General features: G+C 55.8%; 1 protein-coding gene across 15 annotated transcripts in view; it reads left to right on the top strand.

Moving 5' to 3' along the window:
- PLEKHA6 (pleckstrin homology domain containing A6) overlaps positions 1-27,063 on the top strand; it is a 138,971-nt gene that overhangs the window by 92,709 nt on the left and 19,199 nt on the right. For 10 of the 15 annotated variants that reach the window (XM_070384532.1, XM_070384531.1, XM_070384539.1 and 7 more), the window contains 12 exons: positions 1,799-1,879; positions 2,600-2,714; positions 7,256-7,360; positions 8,025-8,097; positions 10,440-10,540; positions 14,257-14,462; positions 15,917-16,399; positions 18,293-18,809; positions 19,275-19,361; positions 24,622-24,702; positions 25,467-25,535; positions 26,732-26,812. In XM_070384532.1, the coding sequence (XP_070240633.1) occupies positions 1,799-1,879; positions 2,600-2,714; positions 7,256-7,360; positions 8,025-8,097; positions 10,440-10,540; positions 14,257-14,462; positions 15,917-16,399; positions 18,293-18,809; positions 19,275-19,361; positions 24,622-24,702; positions 25,467-25,535; positions 26,732-26,812 (1,999 nt within the window). Of the gene's footprint in view, positions 1-1,798; positions 1,880-2,599; positions 2,715-7,255; positions 7,361-8,024; positions 8,098-10,439; positions 10,541-13,745; positions 13,816-14,256; positions 14,463-15,916; positions 16,400-18,292; positions 18,810-19,274; positions 19,362-24,621; positions 24,703-25,466; positions 25,536-26,731; positions 26,813-27,063 lie in introns of those variants that run through there. The other 5 variants (XM_070384533.1, XM_070384535.1, XM_070384540.1 and 2 more) reach the window with 5 other exon arrangements.

The raw sequence follows: 27,063 nt of genomic DNA, 5'->3' as shown, positions 1-27,063 counted from the left end.
GCCAGGCATGTGGGTGACCGGAAACAACTGCTCTCCCTTGCCGAGACCCCCTGTTGAGGAGAGTATCCTTATAAACCTGGGACAAAGGGAGGAATACAGTTTGAGAAACAGAAAGTGAGTTATCAATGTGATAGAGTTAGAACCCAGGCTAACTAGACACTGGCCAGACTTAGGGTCCCGTCTGGTAAGCCCAGGCTGCAAAACCCAGATTTCCACATAGGCTGTAGCCACTGCCCACTGGGCTTCTATCTACCACGTGTCTTTGGATTTGATCTGAACATGACTGGTTTGGAAGCTGAAAAAAACACCCGCTGATATTACGTCTAACTTCAGCAAAAAGTTCGGCTGGGAAGTGTCCCAGACTATGGAAAGCAGCTCTCCGAAAGGTTACTTTACTTCTCTCATGCAACTAAAGTGATGTCCTGAGGTCTCTTCCCCCTGCTAGCTGACCTGCCACGTGCCAAGCCCCAGTGCAGCCTCCGCGGGCTCTGTGCAGACACTAGCTTCTGGGGGTGGACTGGGCATGTCTGGGCTCTCACAGTCTCTCTCAAGAGGGGTGGGAAAAGAAGACCTTAAAATTCTCCCAGCACCCCCACTGGCTGCAGGCTTGAATCTCCTACCGTTTTCTTGCCAGGTGGTCCTTGGCTTGCAGAGTCCACCTCAAATGACCGCTACTCATGGCTTAGACCCTCTGCACCAGCCCCTCCCTAAGTTCTATCTGCTGCCCTTCCTCCCCTGTCTCTCTGCGGAGCCCCCAGGGAACTTTCCTGACAGTCAGCCAGAAGAGCCCCAGCAGGGCCTCCACGATACAGCCCCACCTGCCTCTGCACAGACCCCACCCCTGGTCCAGGTTTCCCTCTGCTTCCCGAGGGCCGTCTTCACAGCAGCCACTCCCCTGCCACGGTATCCATTAGTCAGACGTGACTGCTGAGCCAGCGGTCACCTCCAATGCTGGACTGGCCCAAGGGCTCGGCTGCGTCAGCTACTCCCTTGCCAGGGAGGTCCTGGACTTGGAGTGAGTGGGGCCCAGCCCGAGCTCAAGAAGGAAGCCCTGGATCTCTTGTTTCATTTGAAGAAAGAGGTAGAACAGGGGAGGAAGAGGTCCAAGGTCACAAGAGAATTCCTTCAGCAAATGACGAGTGAGCAGTTTTATGCAGAGCCCTGGCCGGAGTTGTCTTGCTGAGGGTGCCCGCCAAACGCCAAGTCTTGACCATTGGACCCCTCCCCACCCACAACAGACATGCCCAGAATGGCCACCGAAAGGGTTAAGTGGGCTTCTTTCCAGCCTAGGGATCTCTGCTGCTGCTGCTGCTAAGTCGCTTCAGTCGTGTCCGACTCTGTGCGACCCCATAGACAGCAGCCCACCAGGCTCCCCCGTCCCTGGGATTCTCCAGGCAAGAACACTGGAGTGGGTTGCCATTTCCTTCTCCAATGCATGAAAGTGAAAAGTGAAAGTGAAGTCGCTCAGTCGTGTCCAACTCTAGCAACCCCATGGACTGCAGCCCACCAGGCTCCTCTGTCCATGGGATTTTCCAGGCAAAAGTACTGGAGTGGGGTGCCATTGCCTATCTCTAGTGAGTCGTTAACACTGTTGGAAAGACCGCTTCCCCTCCTGACGGACCTGCTGCCGCTTCTGCAGCCCGGCCCTCGCTTGTTGCTTTCAGTCGTGCTGGAGGGCAGAGTGACAAGCTCCTGGAGGTCCCCATGCCCGTCTCTGCCCGGGCCCGTCCACCCTCGGGCCCGTGTGTCTGCCTTCTTCACCTTGACCACGGCTTTTTTCTCTCTCTTGCCTCTACAGCCATAATGAAAGACGGAACACATTTCTACACCCACTGACTGGCCAGGTTCCAGAGGAAAACAAAAAGTTTGACTTGAAAATGTATGTTTACTCCCTGCCCACTATTTGGCCTTTGCATCCTTGACCACCATGATCTGTGCAGCTGGGAAGCAGAGGGAATGGGGGGCAGAAAGCGGAGCAGAGGACTTTAGGGTCACTCACCTCAGTTCTGAGGGCTGGAAACTTCTGAGGCCCATCTGGCTTGACACCCTTACCCTCTTTCCTGGAATCTTGTTGGGCCTAGGCTGATGCATCCCATGGGCTGAGCTCAAGGAGTGAAACAGGTCTGAGGCTGGCATGTCGTTCATCTGGGCCTCTGAGGGGCTAGTGAGCGTCTGCTGTGACCACGAGAACCTTGGCTCTGTCAATGAAAGAAAAAAAAGATAATTAAATGTCTCTCATTTCCACCATGTCTTTTAAATCCACCATCTCATTTTAAATGTCTCTCATTTAAAAAAGATAATTAAATGTCTCTCATGTCCACCATGTCTTTTAAATTAGAAGGAGAAGAAGTCCCAGAGTCCCAGGGCCTAGGTTTTTAAGGTAACTTTTCAGGAAAGGAAGAGGAGAATGTGCAGAGCCCCTGGTGGATGGTCTCGGAAGCGCAGTGGGGGCAGCTGAGGCCCCCTTGGGGGTGCTGGGGGCCCTCACTTGTGCTGAACACTGGAACGGTGAACGGCACGGTGGGGAAGGGGCGGGCAGCACCGTTGTTTCCTGGTTCTCACTGGCCTCTTTCTTCTTTTCTGGTCAACTTGCAATCAGATCAGCTTTGGACATGTCCAATAAAGCAGGTGGGAAACGCTCAGCCGCCACCGACCGTGACCTAACCAACCACAGCATGGTGTCTGAGGTCCCTCCAGAGCGGCCCGGCGTCCGGGTAAGCCTAGCCGATCCTTGGAAATGTATCAGGCTGCTTGCTTGCTCCTGCAGGTTGCAAAGAGCAGGTGATGGGATGCAGGGAGTGGGGAGCCGGAAGGGAAGAGGGCTCAGACCAGAACCATACGGAAGGCCCACCTCTAGCCCGGGGGTCTCAGCCTCAGCACCGCCAGCACTGGGTCTGGGTCCCTCTTTGCCGTGTGCGGCCACCCTTTCATGATAGGGTGCTGAGCAGTGTCCCTGGCCTCCGCCCAAGATGCCCATCACCCATCCCACGACAACCAAATGTCTCTCAACATTGTTAGATGTCCCCTGGGGGACAAAACTGTCCCACCCTCACTGAGAACCACCGACCTAGGGGGGCAGCAGGAGAATAGCTAATGAAGGGCCTGGCAACTGGGTGCTCAGAAACGGGGAGGAAGGGAGTGTCAGGAGAAAGGAGCAACCAGAGAAGAATGTCGCAGAGAGGTCTGGTTAGAGGAGGGCTGGGAGTGTCCGTGGGGTTTAAACACTGTGGTAGCTGGGGGCTCTGACAAGAGTAGTCGCAGTGGTGTGAGGAGAGCAGAAGACAGACACAAGCGGAGAGGGCTTATGAGGAGATGGGAGGGCAGGCGCGGGGCGCTGAGGAGTAGAGGCTGCTCTTGCTAGAAGCGAGACCGTCAGTGGTGTCACAGCCCTCTGGTCCAGGGACTGGAGCTGGGTGTATGACAAGGATAAATCTTAAAAACAATGTCAAGTTGGAAAGTATGAAAACTATAGTGTCATTTATGTAAACTGCAAAAGCATGAAAATAATTCAGCATTTTTATAGATAAGCTTGCAGTACAAACATATATCCATGGAGGAAGAAAAGGTGGTGAGGTCAGGGAGGGGGCTCACAGGGAGTTTCAGCTTATTTGTCAGATTTTATTAGGAAAGAAGACAGCATGTAGTGGTGATTTAGGCCCCACTTTGCTGAAATGGTTGAAATATTTCAAAAAAAAATTTCTAAAGTAACTTAACTATGAAGGGAAATGAGGGGACAGAGGGCGGCAGCTATGAGATATGCAAGATGGAGGGAGGTTTTCTTTTTTTGTTTTGTTTCACGATGTTAAGGGCAGGAGGCAAATGGCCCAGGAGGCAGTTTCAGGAGAAAGGGCATAGCCGACGTGTCGTGTTTCTGTAGAGCCAGGAGCCAGGTGCAGAGGTGGTGTTAGCCAGGTTAGAGGAGGGGCCCTCTTCCTGAGGCTGCGTAGAAAGGTGTGTCAAGCGTGGGGGCGGGGCTAGGAGGTTAAAGACGTCCCCCCAGATGTTTTCAGTTTTTGCGGGAAAGTAGGAGGTACAGTTTTCTGCTAAGAGTGGGATAGGTAGAGGGGCATCGGGGGCAGGGCTTCAGGATAAATCCAAGGGTCAGCGGCCAGCAAGGGACATTTGGAATAATGCCTGATAATATTGAAGGGTCACCTGAGGTCGTAGAGGGAGTCTGTGGCTCTGACTCACGGGTGGGTGTGCTTCTCCTCCAGCAGTACTATGGCCTGGCAGACAGTTGTGTTGACTGGAGGTTGAGGGTTGCTGGGAAGCAGTGGCAGAGCGATAAGAAGGCTGGGTTATTCCTGAGGGGTTGGCAGGGGAATGGCTGAAGTGGCTGCTTCTGGGAGCAGCTTTTAGGCTGCAGAGAGCCCGTGAAACTATGCCAGATGTCGGACTGAGAGAAAAGGGAGAGACGTAAGGATTTGCATATTTTGAGGGTGATGGATAACTTCTTCAGATAGCTAATCTCTGCCACTGTGTGTGAGTCTTTACAAGTAAAGTAGAGAAAATAATTTCACTTCCCAGTTTGGGAGGGACTTTATGATAAACCCCAGTTTCTTCTTTCCTTCCTCCTACAAGTGTTTGCTAAGTGCTTGTGATAGCTGGACACCTTGCTAGGCTCTGGTGATGATGACGAACAGAAATCTCTCTGTACAGAGAGCTCACAGTCTAGTGAGGGAGATGGGGAGCCCACGGTCCTGTTGCAGTGTGACAGGGTCTAGACTGTGAGAATGCCCAAGAAGAGGCAGCAGCGCCACCCTGGGAGAGCAGGGAGGTTCTGTGGGCTCGGGGTGCTGAGCTAGGCTCTCAAGGACGGGTAACGGCAGCGGGGCCTTCCAGGAAAGGCCTCACGGGGTGGGAGAGACCCACTCGGAGTTTGGCGTGACCAGTGGCAGTGACTGTGTGGTGGAGTTGCTGAGAGTGGGCGACGGCCCAGCCAGGTCTTGCAGACCTGTCCCTGCATGCTGTGCTGAGGACTGGAATTCTCTTCTAAATGATGGAACAAGTGAGAAGTTTTAAGCAAAAGAGTAGGGTAATTAATAAAAGTGTAGTTCATTACAGAGGGTAGCTAGCAAGAAGAGATGACAAGCCACGAGGCAACAGCAGCAGCGGCATTTGAGGGGAAAGGGTGGGCTTGAAACTCATTCAGAAGATAAAGTCGCCAGCCCCATATGTAGAGTTGTGAGGAGTGCGGAGAGGAGGGGACGCTGACAGCCGGCGCAGAGAGCGGCTTTAGGCCCGAGCGGAGTGTGGGCCAGTCCCCGGAGGAGAAACGCAGAAGTAGAGAAGAGCAAGGTTGGTTACAAAGGGGATGGCTTTGGTTTTGCGCTTATTCAACCCTAGCTGGACGACTAGTGAGCAAATGGACTGGCCTTAGATAGGGTTAGGGAGCTTTTAGCACTTTGCTGGCAGCTGAGGCGATGGATGTGGACGAGGTGACGCGGACAGTGTTTGGTGAGAGGAAAGGAGTGAGTTTGAAGCCCACCAGCACTTACAGAGGAGGCAGAGCGTGGGAAGGGCTGGCGCAGACAGAAGTACTGAAGAGTGAGGAACGGCGTCCCAGAGACCAGAGGAGAGTTGCGGGGGGCAGAAAGGCTCAGTGCCGGCGTTCTAGAATGTCAGGGACCACGTGGCCTGAGTTCAGTGACGTCGCAGGGACCATTTCAGAAGAGGCGTGGGAGGCTGACAAGGAAAGGGGGGAGGAAAGAGACGGAAGGGAGGGCAGGTGTTCCCGGACAGTGGACGGTGGGTGGAGGGGCAGTCAGGGTGTGTGCGTGTTTGAGAGACAGACAGACGGATGGATGATTTGAGATGGACAGGCCTGAGCACCTTTGCCGAGGAGAAGCCGCCAGTGGAGGAGGAAGAGAAGAAGACAGAGTTGAGAGATTACAGGTGAAGCAAGTCTCAGAGGAGACAGCTGGCTGGACTCAACGGCCCTGGAAAGAAGGAAAATGCCTCTTCTTTCGACCTTGTAGGGAAGGAGACAAGGAGAGTGGCGAGGGCGTCATTTTCTGGGTAAAAGGGTGTGAAATTGAGGAAGTGCGTATCTGACAGCCTTCATTTTCTCAGTGAGGATCAGGGCCCGTGGAGGGCAGGGTGGGCAGAGGGCAGGGGAGCGGTGAGGGTGTGCCGGCCTGAGGGACCTGTCTGCGCTAAGAGTGCAGGGAGGGCGGACGATTTGATCTGATTACTCTGTGGTTTAGAGTTGCAGAGAAGATCAAGGAAAAGCGCTGGATGGGGTGCTGGAGAGTGCGGTTGATCTACCCTGCTAGGGAACCTAGGCTTTATAGGAAGACAACTGATACCAGGAGGTAGCTAATGAATCACAAGAAAAGGGGAGACATTCAGGAGCTGGGGGTCACAGCGGAAAAGAAAAGCTGGTGTAGGTGAGTGATGGAGTGAGAAAGCCCAGAGGACGGGACGCTGAGGTGGAAAGACGGGAGTATGAGAACTGGTGATGCTGGTGACAGAGTCCTGGGAGCAGGCCAGGTCTAAGGTGTTGCCGTGGGGGTGAGTTGCTGGGGTGCAAGTGGACGATTCTGGACTTGAGGAATCAGGGTAGTTTAAACTCAGGCCACTGGATGGGCCATTGGAGCCATGAAATTGTCACTGTGATGCAAGACTTTAGAACAAAGCAGATGACTGATATCAAAATCCTTCGTCTCTGAAGGAATGGTCTAGGAGCTGATCGTGGTAAGAAAGGCTAGACAGTGAAAGACCAGTAGTACTTCAAGAGAGACTGTTGCCAGAATGTGGGAAGAATGGCAGTGTCCGTGTGGCAGTAAGGAGCCAGGAGAACACCCTTACATCCTTCCTGGTCTGTGGCATGCTGATGTTCAGGAGTGAATAGGACTCGGAGAGGATGGAGATGTAGGGAATCTACTTCCAACTGAGTGGGTCCAAGACAGCATTATGAAAGAGGTAAGGAGTGAGGCCGATAGGAGGAGGATAGGCCAGAAGTGAAATGGGAAAAAAAAAGTCTTATTTTCTCCTTAACAAAAACCACATCACAGTGAGACAGGTAGGACTATTCTTTTGAGCCCCACATTAGAGATTTAAAAAAGAGTCAAAAAATTGAAAGCCTGTGCCCTTGAGTTAGTAACAGATCCAAGGTTCTCACCTGAGCTGCTTAACCTGAGGGCCCCCGGGGTGGCTCTGGAGAGGGACCTCTCCTGCCAAGGGCAGCCCCTCCGTGCAGGTGGGGCGGGAAGGAGAGGGAGAGAGTGAAGCCGGCTGCCGTCTGTCTCCCTAGGCCGCCCGGCCATCCCGAAAGGCCATCGCTTTCGGCAAGCGCTCCCACTCCATGAAGCGGAACCCCAGTGCTCCCGTCACCAAGGCAGGCTGGCTCTTCAAGCAGGTGAGGCCTCCTCCGCCATCCTGCCCCTCACAACGCTGCTTCTCCTTATACCGTCATTTCTCTGTACTCAGAAGAGCCCACGTATAAAACTTTGCTATGTCTTTCCCAGGTTCTATTTTGGTATATTTCTGTGAACAGATCTCCTGATTTTATAAAGGCTCCGGGAGGTCGAGTATCTTCCTAAAGTCACAAAGAGAAATTAGCATCATATTTGGGAGTCCAGCCAGGTCTCCTGATGGGCAGAGGCAATGACTTTGAAATATACTAGGCCCCTCACCCTGTGAGAGCAGCCAATGGCTCTGTCGGCAGGCCCGCTTGTTACGAAGGGAGGGATGTCTCCTCTGAGTCGCAGGGTCCAGTTCTCCTTGCTGACCCTGCCACTACCGCTGCCTGCCCTTCTGCTCAGTCCTTCCGACTCTTTGCTGCCGCATTTAGCTTCCCTGGGGGAGACGCTGAGGCGCAGAACCACGGAAGTGGAAGGTCCCAGGCAGTACTGGGACCCCCAGCCCACCTCTGAGGGCTCTTGGGGGCCCTTCTTAGTGACAGAGCCACAACCAGAAGCCGGGTGTCCTTATACTGAGTGCAGCCCTCTTTCCACCGCGGCCCCCTCCTCGCCGCACCCAGCTCACAGACCCTCCTGTCTGTTCCCCTGTGTGTCCTGCAGGCCAGCTCTGGAGTTAAGCAATGGAATAAGCGCTGGTTCGTCCTGGTGGATCGCTGCCTCTTCTACTACAAAGGTGAGCTTGTCCCTGGTGCTGGCAGGGGATGCCGAGAGCCAGTGCCCCCTCTTTATCATTCTGCCCTGTCACGGGGCTCTTAACCTGATGCATGTCGGTGCATAGGGGTGCACACATCCCCTCTGTGGTCTCTGGCACCGGTGGGGCATGACCGTGAGATAAGACACAGCTTTCTTGCTTACACTCTCTCACTCGTTTCCTGCTCGACAGTATTTACTGAGTGCCTCCTGGGCTTCAGGCAGTTCTGATGGGTAGTGCGGTACATGAACAAGACTGTCAGGTGGCAGAGGGTGAAGTCTGGGTGAGGAGGGCAGGAGAGGAGAAGGAGGGAGAAGAGGAGAGTGCCTGGCCACAAAGCAGGCCACCTGCTAACTGGACCTTGTCTGCTGAGCTCCCTCCTGCCCCACTGGAACGCATGGTCCGGCCTGTGCGGGCGGGGTTTTTTGGTCAGTTTTGTTCACTGTTGTATCCACAGCACCAAAAACAGCCCATGGCATGCGCTAGGCGCTCTGTCGATGTGGGATAAACGATCATCCCCCAGCTTCTGCCCTCTCTGCCTGCCCCAATACTCACTCCCTTCCCTCCCCTCAAAAGAGGGTAAAGCTCTTGTAACTTGGGTGCAGCGGCCCCTAGGAGGTTATTTTCAAAGCATGCACAGCATTACTTTGTCATGGAGGGCGTGGAGGGAACTGGTAGGGGCTGATGGCAGTGACAGTCCTGTCTTCTGACGCCTGGGCGCTGAGGAGAGAGAAGGGGAAGGGATGTAGCAGGTGTGGCTGTCTCCTTCTCCCACGTGCCCGGAAAGGTGGGGATCCGACTTCTCCCGGTCTCCTGGGGGCAGTTCAGGGGACCATTAACTTTGGAACACAAAGGTTGTACCCAGGGACCCCTCCTTACTGTCGCTGTGCCCCGAGGCTCCTGAGTCCCTAGGAGAGACAGCAGGAAGGGGCTGCACGTGTAGGTCCAATCACAGAGGAAACCCTGAGACTGAGAGCAAGGAATCTGCTTGGGCCGGCCCCGGGACGCAGGGCCCCCCTGGAGCCAGAGAGTGACAGCAACTCCAGGTGGGAGGGAGGCTGGGGTCTCTGTGGGTGTGAGAGGGAACCTTGAAAAGCCCTGAGCTCCAGGCGAGCAGAGATGGGGGGTGCTCTCCATGAGGCATGCTCTCAGGAGATCCCTAAACACTGGTCTGCACTCAGCCCAGCGGGGCCCACCCACTCCGGGGAGACAGCCTCCGCCTCCTGAAGAAGCTCCAGGTCCCCAGCCCTCCTGTGCGTCTGCCCAGCCCTTGATTGGCACTGCGCAGGGTCAGCGCAGGAACCTTGGCCCGAGGGTCTTTGTAGGGATGAGTAAGGGGGAGGCGGAGTTCGTGGATTCTGTAACCCTTCTGACAGCTCCTCTGACCCCTCCTGAGGGCTTCACAGAGTCTCCAGCCCAGGAATAAAGTGCTCTCCCGGGGAAGTGGGGAGGCTCTTGCATGGCCTCAGGGAGTCCCCACCTCGTGGTCCCCACAGAGCACCTCTGCCCCTGTGAGTGTGTGGGTGTGTGGGACACCTGACACCTGGGAACCAGCTAACTGATCCATCAGGCTCCTGCGGAGATCCGGGATGAGTCATGCTGCAGCCTGTTCCTTCACCTGCTTCTTCCCCAGGGCCAGAGGCCACGCAGGGGTGTGTCTTCTGGGCAGACTCAGACCTTAGTGGGGAGTCTAGTCGGGGGAGGACAGAGCAAGCTGCCAGGAGCCTGGGAAAACCTTAGAGACAGCCACCCAGAGGAGGCCAAGATGCGAGTGTCCGCTCTACCCCCCATTAAGACCTGTTCCGGGCGTCACTGCTGGGACTGCCTTGTCTGGAGGGGCACTGGGGGCAGGAGGTAGGTTACAAATGCTAGCTTGACAGTCAGACGTCTTGGGCCAAAGATCAGTCTACCACTTTCTACTTAAGTAGCCTTGGACAAATTATGTAACCTTCCTGTGCCTCAGCCTCCTTGCCTACATAAAAATGGAGGTCATGCAGTACCCTTCACAGGATTGTTGGGCGAGTTAAATCTAAGGCTTTAACTTAGAACACTGCCTGACCTGCTGCAAGTACTCCAAAATGTTGGCTCTTACGTGCTTGTTTGCGGTTCCTAGGAACGTGAGCTCCCCGAGTCTAGCACAGTGTCTGCAGGGCCGCCATGCTCCCCAGCTCTCGCGTGGCTGTGCGATGGCCCCGAGTAGCTGACGGACAGGCGGTGGGGAGCCGGGGTTCGCGGGTGTTTATCACCGTAAGGCTGAGGCGCTGCGCTCCCCCGCCCCGCCCCACGGGCACGCACGCGTCTCACCGTCGCTGTTTCCTCGACAGATGAGAAGGAGGAGAGCGTCCTGGGCAGCGTGCCCCTCCTGAGCTTCCGGGTGGCCGCGGTGCAGCCCTCGGACAACATCAGCCGGAAGCACACCTTTAAGGTCAGTGGGCCTTCCTCTCCCAGGCTGGGTGGGGGCTGGAGGCACTTCTCCTCGAGCGCACGGAACGCAGCGGGGTCAGGAGCCGCCGCCTTGAGCAGTTCCGGGCAGTGGTACTGGGGGAGTAGGCAGTGGCCCCAAGACTCAGTCCAGGCTGCTGCAAGGCTCACCCAAGGCTGGCCCCTGGTCTTCGCTCCCAGAGCCGGCCTGTAGAGATGAGCTTCCGTGACACCACAGTCTCCTGGGGGAGAATTCATTCTGTGCTGCGTCCGCGGACCCTCTGCGCAGCGTCCTGGCACTGAGGAAATCCTTCGCCGCAGAGGCAGAAGCTGTGGGCCCATGGGTTTTTAAGATCCGCTCTGGAAAGTCTTCCTCCACACCTTTACGGGAACTAGACCCCCAGGCTACCTTAATTAAAGGGGCTCAGATGTCAGCTCTTCGTTCCTATTCAGTGCCCAGCATGCTCCCACGGCCGTGTAAGGGCCCTCAATTTGTCATTGGTCCTCACTTCCCTTTTTTGCTTTGCCCTTCAACCCTGCTGCCTGCTCCCTGTCCCCTTCACAGCCCTTGTCATGGCCCAGCGCCCTGCTATATTTGTAACCTTGCAAAATGGCTTTTGTAGGCCTGTGTGTTTTAGATTCCATAAACAATGTGCTCTACCTGAAAAAAAAAATCTTTGGAGAAAATTTAGGAAGTGAGTTTCATGGTGGCTCAGATGGTAAAGAATCTGCCTGCAATGAAGATCTAGGTTCAGTCTCTGGGTCACGAAGATGCCCTGGAGAAGAGAATGGCAACCCACTCCAGTATTCTTGCCCGGACAATCCCATGGACAGGAGCCTGGCAGGCTATAGTCCATGGAGTCTCAAGGAGTCAGATATGACTGAGCGACTAACTGGGTGCAAGAGTATAAAGGGCACAGTAATTAAAAGCCACTAACCTCATGGAGACACAATTTGAGGAGTAAGGGCCCAGGGAGACGGGCCCCACCTGCCTGCTCTGAGCAGCGAGCATTGCTGCTCAGAACCCATGGGGGATCTACCTATCAAAGACGCGTCTGCAGCTGTCTCTTCCTGGGCCAGTGTTTTTCCACATTTAAAAATTCATGGCCTGTTTGAAGTGATAAAAAAAATTCCTTGCCTTTTTTGGACTTAATGATGCAAAGATCATAGGTTCTTTTTCATTTTCCAAATATAAAATTATGATATCGACCATGCATTTTCTTCGTACAAAGCCCTCTCTCCCCCAGTTGAGAAATACTGTCTAAGACCCTGAAAACCCACAGGTTGCTCGAGGGCAGCGTCAAAGTTCCTGGGGCCCCAGAGACTCTGGTCACCTGGCTCCAGAGAGGTGGGCAGATACACAGGTGCTGCTCCGGGGAATAAGGACGGGCTACTCAGGCACATAATTGGCTTCCAGTCTCCACGGGTCCTGTCTGCAGAATGGATAATCAATAGGAGCCTGGCTCCAGGGCACCAGATTTTAGCTGGGGAAATAGGAACAGGCTGTTTAACCAACAACAAACGGTCGTGCTACACACAGATACGTACACACACCCACACAGTCAGACAGCCTATCTCACCCTCCCCTGCAGACCTGTGCACACAGACACGCTCCAGCCCGGAGCCCTGCTGGCAGTCGCCTTAGAGAAACGTCCCTAGTGACTGCCACACCTGCTCCGCAAACCCGGGCCTCCGCGCCCATCAGCCCTCTCCTCCTTTCCTTGAGGAGCGCACTGCCTCTTTAAACCCGACTTGAGGGCTGTGCTCAGTGGCCCACAAAAGGTCCTGATTGTGGTCACTCAGTGGCCTCCCCAGGGAAGGGAGGGGCGAGGAGACAGATGGGAGGCTTGTCCCGCCGCGACACCCTCAGATGGCCAGTAGTGAGGGGCCGTCCTGCCCATCCTGTGGCTGAATGCCTTGCCGTGCCCTGAGCCGCCCGTGGGGGCTCGGTGGGCTCCCCACGGGCGCCACCCCCGTGCTCTGGCCCCTCTTGTGTTTCCAGGCTGGTGCGGCTCCGCGTCAGTCGCCCTGTCTTTTCCCAGGCCCTCTGCTTCACCGTCACAGGCAGTTGTTCCTGTGCCTTGGCTCTCTGCTTGTTTCCCCATGGGCGTGTTTTGTCCTCCAGCTTGACTGCCAGCTCTTCAGGTGCAGGGAGCGTGTCTTTGCCCTCCCTGTGACTGGTGCTCAGGGCAGAGCTCTGCACACACAGGGCGCTCACTGGAAGCGCAGCGGGTGAATTGTCTGCTGCCGCTCCCACCAGCCCAGGGCACACATCCTCGTCCCCCGGTGCGGTTCTCCTCTGCAGGATCCCTGTGTCCTCCACCCCAGGGGCCTTACTCTGGGCCCTGCTATAGTTTCAACCCCTGGAGACCTCCTTACAGCCTCGGTGGCTTTACAGTCTACAGTGGCTCTACAGTTAGCAGCCCCCTTCCTCTGCCTGCCTGCTGGGCAGCCCGGCGGGACAGTGGGGACTGGCAGGATCCGGAGGAAGGAGCCCCCTCTCTGTGCTGAGAGAAGCAGTATGCTCCTCCACTGGGCAGCGGCTCCTAGGAAGGAAACCCTGTCCCAGGGAAGCTGCTGAGGGTGTGCGGAGCCTGGCTGGGGGAACTCCCGGAGGGTGTGGGCTCAGTGTTGCTGTTTAGGAGAGCCCTGGGGCTCGTCAGAACAGCCCTGCCTTCTCTGCTCCCAAACCCCGGAGACCCAGGATTTGCACCCAAGGGGTCAGAGGCCAATGTGCACTCTGGGATCTCTCTTGATGAGTGGGATGCACAGAGCCAGCTGCTTTTTCTGTGAGATGGTGGCTCTCACCTGGGGAGTGTTCTCAGCTCTCAGAATCAAGCTCGGGAGCGTCTTTTCCTCATGGACATACCCATGGAACAGGTGCCTCCGTTAAGGCCAGAGCCACATGGCAATGTGTTTGCAGTTGCCGAGCTGGTCAGGAACAGAGCTAGGATTAGCACTGGGCTGCCCTGCCCTCTCACCTCTGCCGGTCGAGGTTCTCCGGGTCTGAGCTCTCCACCACGGCTCCTGGTGGTGGACTGGGCCTTGCTGGGTGCTGTGGTCCTGGTGGTGACGCTGAGTAGGAGGGGTAGCCCGAGGAGCTCCCCACGTCCCCCTGCTCCTCAACATTCCTGCCACGCCGTCTCCTGTCTCTGCCTCTGGTGTTTGATTGACCTGTTCTCTGCTTCTCCTCCTTCTGGCCACGTGAGGACCCCTCCTCTGGACAGGAGCTCTCTTCGGGGTGCCCGCCTGCCATGCCTGCTTGCGGCCGCCAACTAGGTAGCGTGCTCTGACTGTCTCTGCATGCCCCTGTGTGCCCGTGCTGTCCCTCTGCCTAGGAGGGGGCCTCCTGGAGGCTGAGCTGGGGCCGGGATGGGCCATGCTTGAGGGTGGGAGGCATCTCTCCCAGGCATGGGGGTGACTGACCTTCACATCAGAGACCAAATTTGGTGGGCGAAGCGGGTGAGGTAATTAATTGTCCCTTCTGCTTGTAACCGCCTCAGGTAGGGCAGGTAAGCCTGCCTGGCTATTACTGGGCTGCCTGGTGGTGTCCCGAGGGCTAGTCACAGGCAGGCAGGCGGAGGCCAGCTGGAGCCCTTGGGACCGCTGTGGCCTGCCTCTTCAGCTTGCCCTGAGCTCCAGATGGAGCCAAGAGCTGCCGGTCGGGGGAGTGATTGGCCTGACCACCCCTCCTGCGGGCTGGGTGTCTTCTCCCCACAGGTGACTGTGTGCTGGGTGGACGAGGCTGGGGCCAGTTCCACGCACTGCCTCTCCCCACAGGCTGAGCACGCCGGGGTCCGCACCTACTTCTTCAGCGCCGAGAGCCCCGAGGAGCAGGAGGCCTGGATCCAGGCCATGGGGGAGGCCGCCCGAGTACAGATTCCCCCAGCCCAGAAGTCGGTGCCGCCCCAGGCTTCGCGTCACAAGTGAGTGTGGGGCTGGAGCAGGGCATGGGCAGTGCCATCATAGAGGGAGTGGGGTGAAGAGGCCCCCATCCCACGCCATTGCTGAGCCCAGCACATGGGCTTGAACCCCAAGAAAAGGTGAACAAGCTCCTTGCCTCCCAGGAGCTTGCCTGACTAAGTGACTTCAGAGCTGTAGTCTCTTTTCCCTTGGGCATCTCCTCCTCTTCTTTCTGAGCCACTGGAGGCCAACAGAAAAGCCAGTTCCAGCAGTGCCTGGCCAGGAACCATATAGGGTCATTGGCTCATTTTGTTCAGCACACCACCTTTGTGGGACTCAGGTTCGAAGCCCAGCTCAGCCACTTGCCCACTGTGTGACCTGAGTGTAAGTTACTTAGCCTCTGACCCTCAGAGACAGCCTTTATAATCCTACCTCTGGGTTGAGAGGACAATATGGTGTATATAAAATGCTTGACGTGCAGCAAGCGCTCAGTGTGTGAGTCACTTTATCCCATCATTACCCGGAGCCTCAGCCCCTGGCTCTGCTTCAGCTTTGCATCTGAAGTTAGATTTTAATAGGGACCCAGCAGAAAGAGGTTTTACAGTGTAGACTCCAAGACTTTATGCATGTCTTAGAATTGTTCACCAAGCAGTGTCTCAGCAAGGATGCTTGACTGTTGAATTAGAGAAGGTATAAAGAGATCGCTGTCAGGAGACTCCGTCCTTGCCTCTACCAAGGAGTGAACTTCCAGGGGTTCACTTATTCTTTTCACAAATATTTACTGTAAATACTAACGTGTATAGGCTGCTAGGAAAACAAGGTAGGAAAAGTCTGACAAGCGCAAACCTCATGAAGCTTAGATTCTCAGAGAAAGTCCTGTGAGAAGCTTGTTCAGGAAAGGGGTTTCTGTGCCTGTGAAGTCTGAGGCAGCCACTCTGGCCCCTGGTGTGCCTGCCGCATTTGACCTCACACAGTCCTTACCCACTCTGCCACTGAGGAGCCCAAGACTTGTGGACATTAAATAACTTTCTCTAGGAGAGAAGGCTTGCCTGTCACAAGCCTCTGTAGCTGGGACATCAGCAGTTTCTATTCTGTGTCGTGTACAGTTGCCACCAAGTGAGGCAGCTGGGTCCTGGACAGACTGCAGAGGAGACCCAGTCTGGGTGGGGTTGGTCTCGGCCATAGCTTGAAGGCTCGACTCCAGGTGGGTCAGCAGAAGGGAGTGGAGGGTGGCCCTTGGGGACGACAAGCAAACACACACAGGTAACCCTGGATTGTGCTTTACAGTTGCCCCGACTGGAGCAGGGAGAGAGAGCGGAAGGTGGGATTTAGGAAGCAGAATGGAATACATTGACTACTGTTTCCATCGCTGCTTTCTTGCCCATCCTTTTCATCCCTTTTCTCCTTCTCACTTTCCTCCACCTGAACTCCACGCCGGGCTGGGGTCACTTACAACACCGCCCTTGGCGTCCCACAGCCATGAGAAGCCAGACTCCGAGAACATCCCACCCGGCAAACACCATCATCAGCTCCCCCACAACAGCGTTCCCAAGCCTGAACCAGAGGCCAAGACTCGCGGTGAGGGTGACGGCCGGGGCTGCGAGAAGGCGGAGCGGAGGCCCGAGAGGCCCGACGCCAAGAGCGAGCCGCTGGTGAAATCCAACGGTGTCCACGCCGGACCGGAACCCGCCTCAGAGCCAGGCAGCCCTTTCCCTGAGGGCCTGAGGGTCCCGGGAGGTGGGGAGCGGCCCGCCCAGCCCAATGGCTGGCAGTATAGCTCCCCTAGCCGGCCGGGGAGCACGGCCTTCCCGCCTCAGGACTCCGAGAGCGGGGGTCACCGGCGGAGCTTCCCGCCACGCACCAACCCTGACAAAATCGCCCAGCGCAAGAGCTCCATGAACCAGCTTCAGCAGTGGGTGAACCTGCGCCGAGGGATACCCCCTCCTGAAGACCTTCGGAGGTGCGGCCTGGGGCGGGTAGGGTGGGGTGCTGTTCCCCCTGGGGCTGGGGTGTGACATGCAGGCAGCCTGCGTTGGATACCTTCCAGAAGCCAGGCTGGATGGGGAAACCAGCCCCATTCCCTGCCTGCCCAAGTCCTTCCTGCCCCATGGTTGCCCCCTACCCCTGATGCTTCCTTCAGAGGAAGCGGGCAGAGCGCCCAATGCCTCGCCCAGGATAGTAAACAGAGGAAAGGCAAGTGAACTGGCTCAGCCGTGTCCGACTCTTTGCAAACCCATGGACTGTAGCCCACCAGGCTCGTCTGTCCATGGGGATTTCCAGGCAAGAGTACAGGAGTGGGTTGCCACTCCCTTCTCCAGGGGATCTTCCTGACCCAGGGATTGAACCCAGATCTCCTGCATTGCAGGCAGACTCTTTACCATCTGAGCCACCAGGGAAGCCCCACAGGGCACTGGGTGGACTGAAATGTGGAGGCAGTCACAACGAGGGACCTTTAAAGCTGTTCCAGCTAGACATCCATCCCTGCTTCCCACCCTGTATAACATCCAGGGTTTCCACCAGTGCGAGACCCACTAACCGCCAAGGCAACTCGCTTTGTGTTTGAATGGCTCTAACTGTTTGAAAGCCATTATTTATAAACACTTTTTGAAAAAGAAAGATGTTGCCACTCATTGGCCCTAGTTCTACCCTCTAGACAAGTTTACTTCAGTTCAGTTCAGTTCAGTTGCTCAGTCGTGTCCGACTCTTTGCGACCCCGTGAATCACAGCACGCCAGGCCTCCCTGTCCATCACCAACTCCCGGAGTTCCCCCAGACTCACGTGCATCGAGTCAGTGATGCCATCCAGCCATCTCATCCTCTGTCGTCCCCTTCTCTTCCTGCCCCCAATCCCTCCCAGCATCAGGGTCTTTTCCAATGAGTCACCTCTTCACATGAGGTGGCCAAAGTATTGGAGTTTCAGCCTCAGCATCAGTCCTTCCAATGAACACCCAGGACTGATCTCCTTTAGGATGGACTGGTTGGATCTCCTTGCAGTCCAAGGGACTTGCAAGAGTCTTCTCCAGCACCACAGTTCAAAAGCATCAATTACTTCTATTACTATCTATTACTAGATAATAGTGACTGGCTTTCATTTGAGGACATTTATTGGATATCTGATATTTGAATTTTTTGGATATTTGACATTTTGGATAGAAGACATTTATTTTTCTTTTGGATGTCTTTACATGTCTTTTGGATAGAAGACATTTATTGGATATTAGATATTTGGATATTTGAAGACCTTTATTGGACCTGAGTATGTTCATCAGGCAGGTGGGGTTACCACTCCTTCCCTGGGGCTCTGGGCAGCTCCAGGGCTGCAGGTAACAGTTCACTGTGGTGATCTGCCCTGCCCTGGGGAGAGCTCCTCGCTTGGGTTGAGTCCCAGGACCCGACTGGCTGAGTCTTTGACGGGACCTGAAATCAGGGAAGGCGCCCCTGTGTGTCCTCTTTTGCCCATCTCCAGGGGCCTGGTGCACTCCACTTCTTTCTGCTTGCAGCCTCTCTGGAAAGGATCTGAGAAATTGGTTCCTGCTGAGATGGAGATGGCTGAAGGGCTTAAAGTTTCTCCCTAGCATTTCATTTTAAAGAGACAAGGATGGAAGCTCTGAATAGTGAAATTTCTGGCCTCAGGGAGCTGGTTGAGGGAGGGAGTTTGAGGACTGGTCTTTCTTGAACCTCTGGAAACAAGCCTCTGTGCGTGGGCAGTGCACGCAAGGTCAGCCTAGGGCACATCCACATAGTCAGAACCCGCCTAGGCTGGAGGACAGGGAGGGGCGGCTGGGGCACGGGCAGGTGGCTGGGAATATGCCCGTCTTGTCTGGCTTCCTTACAGAGTCCTCTCTCTCTCTCAGTCCTTCTAGGTTCTACCCTGTGTCCCGTAGGGTCCCTGAGTATTACAGCCCCTACTCCTCCCAGTTCCCTGATGATTACCAGTACTACCCCCCAGGGGTGCGGCCGGACAGCATCTGCTCGATGCCGGCCTACGACCGGGTCAGCCCGCCCTGGGCCCTGGAGGATAAGCGGCACTCCTTCCGGAACGGAGGCGGCCCTGCCTTCCAGCTGCGCGAGTGGAAGGAGCCTGCTGGCCTTGGGCGGCCGGATGGCACCGTCTGGATCCCCAGCCCCTCCCGGCAGCCCGTCTACTACGACGAGCTGGATGCCGCCTCCGGCTCCCTGCGCCGCCTGTCCCTGCAGCCCCGCTCCCACTCCGTGCCCCGCTCGCCTGGCCAGGGTTCCTACAGCCGCAGCCGCGTGTACTCCCCCGCCCGCTCACCCAGGGCCCATTTTGAGCGGCTGCCGCCTCGCAGTGAGGACATCTACGCTGACCCTGCCGCCTACGTGATGAGGCGATCCATCAGCTCCCCCAAGGTGAGCCCCCCCGCCTTCCCCGCCTTCCTCAGCCCCTGAGGTCCCCCGGAAGCCTGAGGCCGTCGGTCGAGAAGACATGGAGAGGCGGGGGCGTGTGGGGCCTTTGGGTCCCTCGGCTGGCTCCACAAGACCAAAGGTGCCTCCTGGGGCGGGGCCGCTAGCCCCGCGGTCCTGTCCATGGAGGAGTCGCTTTGCCTCTGCGCAGGAACTTTGCTCTCTGTGCCCCTCCCCAGGCTGTGCCAGGAGCCCTGATGCTGTATAAGAGGGCAGAGAGGCTCTGTTTGCTTCAGACCTCGAGGACCTGGACAGATCATTGCAATCATATTGCAGTGGGTAAATGCTGTCCATGTTAGTTTGAAATCTGCTCCAGGACAGGATACAGCATCCCTGACCTTGAGCTGCAGTTGGTGGGGAAGCTTATGTCCCAGCTGAAGCCTCACCTCTCCAATCCCCTTTCTCTTCCAGTATGATTACCTGGGAGACAGGCGGCCAGTCCCTGCAGGACTGTTCCCCTACAACTACCCACCATCCCCCACGGTCCACGATAAGATGGTATGTCCTCTCCCCCGACTCCGCTTCCCCTCAGGCCCCCTCCTCCCAGGGGAGGACGGATGCTCTGTGCCCGGTGCCTGGACCGTCTGGTCTTTGGCAGCCTCTGGATACCTCCTCCCTGCAGCCTGGACTCTAACGTCAATACTGAGTGCGGTGCTAATTACCCCTTCTCTGCAGTGACACAGGGCAGAGGAGCAGGGACAAACCCTGGAAACGTGAGATGTCCCCGTCCTCTGCATCTCAGGACAGCCCCTGTCCGGTATGCAGAGGGGACTGGCTTAGGCTGCGGGCTGAGAAGAAAACTTAGGCTTGCGCTCCCCAAACAGGCGTGGCTGTCTAGGTTTCTTCCCCCTAAGTATACTTTCCTCGAGCTTGCCCTCTCCTGGAATGTTACTTAGGGGGAAAGAGACGAGAGGTGGGATTGAGGAAGAGTCCATATTGTGTCTTCTCGTATCTTCTCTCACCTTTCCACTCGTGTCTCTTCCTGGAATTTGTTCTCCAGAGAATTCTGTCTCCCCTGGAGAACTTGATACAGATATTCCACTTGGAGAGCTGGGAGAGCCTCTGGAAGCAACAGGCAGAGTCCTTGTCCCCAAGGGCCTGTGATTGACCTCCCTCAACGAGTCTCCTCTGCGTGTGTCCAAACTCTGTAGTCTTGACACAGAGCAAATGCACCCACCCAGAAACAGTGGATTTCCCCAGAAAACGCAGGGCTGACAGTGCTGCCTGAGTGGCTTCCTGGTTCCTCCATCTCCCAGGCGAGGGCCAGGCCTACCGGGAGCCATGGCACCGGGAGCCACAGCGTGTGCCCCTCCTCTGCCCCCTCCCTGCCCTAGACCCCTCAGGGCCAGGGCGGCCCCTCTTTGTCACTGCCCAGCTAACTCTTAACTGCTTTGCTTCCTTTTTTTATTGTCTTCTTTTGTTGTGTTCCTGTTGTTTGTGTTGCTGTTGGGCCTCGGGCTCCGGGTAGGATGAACTTTTAGACCTTCAGTTGCAAAGAAACCTAGAGTATTTGGATCAGCAGGTAGGCAGAGCTGGTGCCCCTCGCCACCCCCTGCCCTTCCATCACGTCCGCCTGTTCCTCCTCGCCTCCTCATCTTCCATCCATTCAACAGCCTTTGTTGGCACAACCAGGGCACAACAAAGCGGCTTATATTTTGGTTCACAGCTTCACACCCCTTCTCTGCAAAGCCCTTTAGGACAGCTGGGAGTTTCCTGGGGAAGGGAGAACAGTAAATCACCACATGAATAATTAATGTAGCCATCTATTTGTTCGGCCCAGATGGAAATGCCCCCAGGGAGCAGGCAACAATTTGCATTTTTGCTGGAGAGAGTTGCAGAGATAGGGAGGAGCTCTAAAATGGGAGTTTTGGCTAAAGCTAAACTAAATCCTAAAGCTAAGGATATAGTTCAGCTTGAATCTGGGAAATTAGCCTATCCTATTCCACAATTCCAGGTTGTGGTTAAATTCCATAATTTGTAAATGAAGGACCATAGACCTGCCCTCATGATTTTTTAGTTTATGTTAATTCAGTATATTTGTTAGTTCCTCTGCAAAGTTCTTTTGTATACACAGCTTATGTTTTCCTGAGAATTCAGTGCCGTAGACAGAGGGAGTATTAACCAACCCAGTGTTACAGATGAGCATCCTGAAGAGGCAGTGCGTGTCCCTGTGTGATGGAAGGAATCCACTACCTGGGCTCTCGCCTTTGGCTGCCGTGCCTTTGAGGCTAATGAGGCTGTGATACTGGGTTTAGATAGGTCAGGGGTCAATATGCTGGGCATTTATATGAGGACGTACTCATGTTCAGATCTGTACCCCTAAATCGTGGGGGATCTGAATGTGCGCCAGGCCCAGGTGGAGGTAGCCTAGGGTGGTGGAAAGAATAATGACAGCAATAATAACAATGGCAGACTTACCATAATTGGATGCTTCCTCTGTGCCCCATACTGTTTTAAGCACTTTATAGATCCTAACTCATTTAATCTTTATAACAACCCTGCAAGGTGGGTGTTGTTATTATCCCCATTTTGTACAGGATACGATGAAACTAAGGACTTCCCTGGTGGCTCAGCAGTAAAGAATCCACCTGCCAATGCAGGAGATGCAGGTTTGATCCCTGAGTCAGGAGGATCTCCTGGAAAAGGATGTGGCAACCCACTCCAGTATTCTTGCCTGGGAAGTCCTATAGACAGAGGAGCCTGGTGGGCTACAGTCCATGGGATCACAAAAGAGTCGGACACAGCTTGGCAACTAAAAACAATAATGGTGAAAAATAATGGTGAAACAATAATGGGGAAAAGCCCAAAGAGATCAAATAACATGCCAAGGACACGCAGCCAATGAACAACAGAGGTTGGCTATGACTCTGAGCTTTTGACTCAGTTTACAGCTGAGGAAACATCTAACGTGAAGAAGTTGGGGTCAAACCTCATCAGATTAATTTTGTGCTCTTAACGTTGTGGAGAGGATCACAAACATGGTATCAGAGGACGGGGCTGTAACTGCTGGTGGTTCTAGTCACAAGCCATGTGACTTTCATCTCCTAGGGTCGTGGTGTCTCAGTGAGCTCAGCCTCGTGGGAGACCCTGGGCACTGGGAAACACAATACACACACTTTAATCAGCGATGGCTCCCAGTCCCCAAGAACGTGGCATTTTAGTCCCAGAAGGCACTGTGCACATTCTAGGCTGTGTGCGGGTGAGTCTCAGGATGTCCGCCAGAGCTCAGGGCTGGGAAGCACTGGCAGGAAGCGGGGTCTGCAGGGCTGTGGGCTGGTGAGTGGCAGGGCTCCCAGTCGGGCCTTCCTCCCTGCAGCCCATCCACGTGGCTGGCTGTCCCATTCAGGTGTCAGGTGTCAGAACCCCTTCCTGGGGGCTTCTGCCCTCACAGGAGGGCTGGGGGCTTCAGGAATAACGCTTCAGAGGAGCTCTTCCTAGATAGAGGATAATATTCTTAAAAGACAGTTTTGTATGACGAGAAGAGTCCGAAATATAGTCAGACACTACACTCGAGTTCCAACTGTGCTGTTTACAAGGACTTTCCTTAAACCTTGGAAATGTCACTTGGTCTCTCTGGGTCTTTGTTTTCTCAGTCATGAGATGGACTTTGTAGGACCTGCCCTTTGTACCTCAGAGTTTTTGGGAGAGCCAGGTCAGAAGGCGTATGAGAGCCCTCTGGCAGACACTGATGTGGGTAGTGATTGCTAATATGATCACTTTTTCGTTTTCTTCCAAAACTCAAAAATATTAACTTGACCACCCTTGACCCCAGTGCTACGTATTAGTATAAGGTCCTGGGTTAGGCGCTTTCTCACCAGATTTCTCTAACGTTTTGGAGGGACAGAAGGTGGCACACAGGAACTCCCCTAGAGGCAAGGTCCACACGGGCTAAACCGTCCTGGGAGGCACAGCACGGCGGGGGTGGTCAGGGCGAGACTGCTGCCGCTTCCTTTATTGTTTTAGATCCCTGGTTGGGGCAGGAGTGAGACCTGTGCGGGACCAGCAAGAGCCTGGGCTTCTCTTGCCCTCTCAGAGCCTGAGGTGCTGGTGGACATGCTTTGTCCTGTACGCATCCGCGTGTCCCCCACACGTGGGACATGGGCCCGACGCACAGGCAGCAAACGTAAACACACACATGCCACATGCAGTCACACGCATACCACGCGGGCACAGCCTGTACACAGCACACACACACCACATGCAGTCACACGCATACCACGCGGGCACACCCTGTACACAGCACACACACACCACATGCAGTCACACGCATGCCACGCGGGCACACCCTGTACACAGCACACACACACCACATGCAGTCACACGCATACCACGCGGGCACACCCTGTACATAGCACACACACACCACATGCAGTCACACGCATACCACGCAGGCACACCCTGTACACAGCACACACACGCTCACACACGTGCACAGGCTCTGAGACGATAGGAATTGAGCTTAGACCCTACAGAAAATGTGGCTGATGTCCTGTTGACTTTTAACCATTTAACAAATACTCAACCTCATATTAGAGTTGTTCTTTTAGAAGCCTTTTAAATCACACTTTATGTTATAGGAAAAAAACTCCGAAGCAGGCTAAAAAAGTAGAAAAATCAGATCCTAGGAAAGCCCTTTAACGTGCGCTAGAGCCTGTGAATGGAGTAGGAAGGGTGCCCCTTGCCCTGCCTGCAGAGTATAGAAGAAAGGCTGCATTTGGGCAGCCACCCAAAGCAGGCAGGAGGGAAATGTGTGTGGGTCCAACACAGACTGGGAAGACAAGGGTAAAAAATGTGGTAAAAAATCTTCTAACCCCAGAAGATCTGCCCTAAGGTGGCTCTGCCCCTCCCCTTACTCACTTCCCTCCCCTGGAAGTGTTTTCTGCACACGCCCGCTGTGTTCCGCCACCTTCCCCTGCAGATCAGCCGAGTTACAGGGACATAGCCAGGGACACCCTCCATGTGTCTACACTCGACGCTGCCACCCTGGAGCTGGGGGAGATGCCGGCCTTCCCGGTTGGTTTGCTTGGCCAGTGCTCCCTCCACCCTCTCATTCTCCCTCAGCCTTCCTCCCGCTCTTTCTCTTTCATTTGGCAAGCAGTCTTCCCCCTCCATGTTCCTGAAGATCTCTGAAGCATAAAGAGTGCATGTTGGGAGTGCGGTGTCCCAGTCTGGTGTCTCTCTAACATGGCTTGCTTGCTTTGACTTCCTTATTTGCTCCCTGGCATCATCCCAGGTCAGCATGGATGCTATCAGCCCAGCTCTGGAAACAGAATTTTACAGTCCTCTCTACTCTAGAGCAGAGGTGGGCAGGACTCGGGGAGAGAGGCCTGTGCCTAACCGACGTGAAGGCCCATCCAAAGAGCAGGTCGCATTTTCTTTAAAGTTGTTTCACTTAGTTCCCGTCTGGGGAGATTGGCCGTTCCCACTGCCTGTGTGGTCCTTGACCAAACCAGAGTGAGAAACGAGGGCTGGGCCGGGGGGCGAGGCCCGCAACGCTCAGGCACCTGAGCAGGTATCCCTGGGCCCGGGCCAGGCCACGTGACCTCCCGCCTCCCTGCCATGGCCTTTCCTCATGGGCAGCTTTGGTGCGGGTCCTGAATCAGAATTCACAGCGGGTGAGTGACGGGCGAGAGCAGAGAGGGTGCTGGAGGCCCCAGGAGGAGGATCCGCCCTCCGCTGTCTCCTGGAGCCCAGGCAGGCATGGGGAAGACCCCCGTGTGGACTGCATCTGAGCTGTCCGTTCCTCCCTCTGCCACAGATGAGTGAGAGCGAGGCTCTGATCAGTGTGGTGAACCGCATGGTGGAGAGCTCCTCCCCCAGCGCCCAGCTCTTCATGCAAGTAAGGCCTCTGCCTGGCAGCACGCTCCCGTCAGCATCATTCCCGCCTCCCGTGCATGGTCGAGCCGCTCCTCTGCCAGGCCTTACCCCTGGGCTCAGCCCGGCCTTCCTCCTTTCATTCCTGGGGTCGCCTCCATTCTTCATGTTCGTGGGTAAACCGGGCTCATTCCCCAAACCATCAGCATAGCCAGCCCTGACATCTCATGCCATGCCAGTGATCACAGAGTGTCCAGGACTTCTTCCTCGCGTTTGGTGCCTGCTTACCAGTGGCTGGGGTGGGGAGCGTGGGGCGTGGTGTGCAGCCGTCCAGGGACACTTGTGCAGGGTGGCTGTGTTCGCTGCATGTGTCACCAGTGGAAGGCGCGCTTGCCGGACTGAGAGGCGCCTCCGGCTTAGGCCCAGTCCCTGGGACTGGCACGTCGTCTACTAGGGCAGTCGTTTTCAGACGCTTCCGATGCTCCTTCCTTCTCCCAGGTCTTATCCTCAAAACCAGCCGAGACTTAACTGTTGTTCCCACGGTTGTTACGCGTGACCCGTTTGGGAGCTACCCGGCGCTGGAGCCCCTCCAGAACTGCTGGGACGGGCTTCGGCTGGGCCGTCCCCTGCTCTCCAGCAGGCAGAGCGCCGGCTCAGCTCGGGTTCTGGAGTGGGTGCTGTCTGAGCTGGAAGGCTGTGGTCGGTGGCAGGAACAAGGCGGGGCCGTCAGCTCTCCCGTGCCCGCACGCCCTGCCCTCTGCCGCGGTAACCAGTCTCCTGTTCCTGCAGGTCCCTCCGTACCCAGAAGTGTTCCAGGACAGCCTCCATACCTACAAGCTGAATGAGCAAGACACAGACGTAAGAGCAGCTCACTGCTCCTTCTGCCCCTCTGGCCCCACCGCTGCCCCCTCATTCTAGCTCTCCCCTTGGGGGCTTTTCCTGTGCCCCCTCTCGTCCCCTGTGGCCCCTCACAAATCTGGTCCCTGTCCCATCTCCCTGCAGACAGTGCTCTCTGCCCGAGCCCCCTCAGCCCGTTCTCATCCTCACTGCTCACCCTACCTGGCATCGTGGCTGTGTGTTTCTCCACTGAGTGCGAGGCCCTCTTGTCTATAGCAGTGGCCCATGCTTATTTCAGGCACGCAGACTTTAGTAGGAAGTAGCCCCAGGTGCCTGGAAGGAAGACTGTGGCCCGGTCCCTCCTCAGGGAGCTTCTGCGCAACAGGAGGCTCGGGTCTCAGCAGACCTGTCCCAGGGCCTGCAGGAGGGCAGGGCTGGGCGCCATGCTAGCTTGTGGGCCTGGGACACGAGCAGGTGGTATATGAGCCAATCTTGAAGTAAAGGACCCAGGGGACAAGATTCTTGGTCCATAGAAGGGAGCCAAGGGGGTGTTTGAGGAGTGGCGTGAATACAGGTGTGGACACAGGAAAGCACATGTCTCCCCAGGAAACAAGTTGGGCCTCACCTGCCTCTTCCCACTGGCCTTGTGTGAGTGGTGGATCTGCCCAGCAGGCAGGGCACAGGCTCCGTGCAGGCCAGGACCAGACCTCAGAGGGACCCCAGCGTCAGCCGTCCTGAGACTCTGGAAGGAGGAGGGGAGGTCAGGGTCCCGTGGGCCTCAGGACCAGTGTACATTGTTCACTGGTTTTACTAAGACTTGTTCGGAAACCGGCGTACCCCTCCGATCCATACATACCTGGAGGCCTGAGAGGCGAGGCCGTGTTATCGCCTCAGCCCCTTGTGAACTGGCACCCCCAAGAGGAGGGGCGAGCAGGAACTCAACATTTAGCTCTCAGCCCTCTCCCTGCTCAAGCTGACTCGCTTCTTCAGAATAAGTCCATCTCCTCCCCCAACAGGTCTTTGGGGAGTGCCCCAAGGTGAAGACAACTTCCTGTTCGCAGGAGCCTCCAAGGTTAGGGTGAAGGTCCAGGCTTCCTGGGCAGGGGAAAGGAGGTGGTATCCAGAGGCCCAGTCCTGCTTATCCAGTTCCCAGGTCCCTGTCAGGCCATGCCCTTGACTTCCTTCTCTCTCCCTCCCTTCCCCCTTGGGGACCCTAGAAGCTGCTGGGCAAGTTGTGTGAGCAGAACAAGGCGGTGCGGGAGCAGGAGCGGCTGGTGCAGCAGCTGCGAGCTGAGAAGGTGAGAGCCGTGGGGTTGTCCTTAGCGGGCACACGGGGGCTGGCCCAGAGAAGGGGTAGGTGGCTCCTCCATCCTAACTCAGCTGCTGAAGCTTTGTCCCTCCCCAAACCTCTGTCCTGCCCTTACTCAGCCCTGCTGAAGCTCCTCTGGGGATCTTGGCCAGTGTGAGGAACCTCCGCTAAGCTGCCTGGCTGAACCCCTGTGGCTCCAGCCCTTGCTGCCAAAAGCCCCAGCAAGGAGTTAACAGGGCT

Source organism: Bos mutus, chromosome 16 (genome assembly GCF_027580195.1).
Source record: "Bos mutus isolate GX-2022 chromosome 16, NWIPB_WYAK_1.1, whole genome shotgun sequence".
Lineage (NCBI taxonomy): Eukaryota > Metazoa > Chordata > Mammalia > Artiodactyla > Bovidae > Bos > Bos mutus.
The sequence above is the reverse complement of the archived record's forward strand: the minus strand, read 5'-3'. Positions and strand labels throughout refer to the sequence as shown.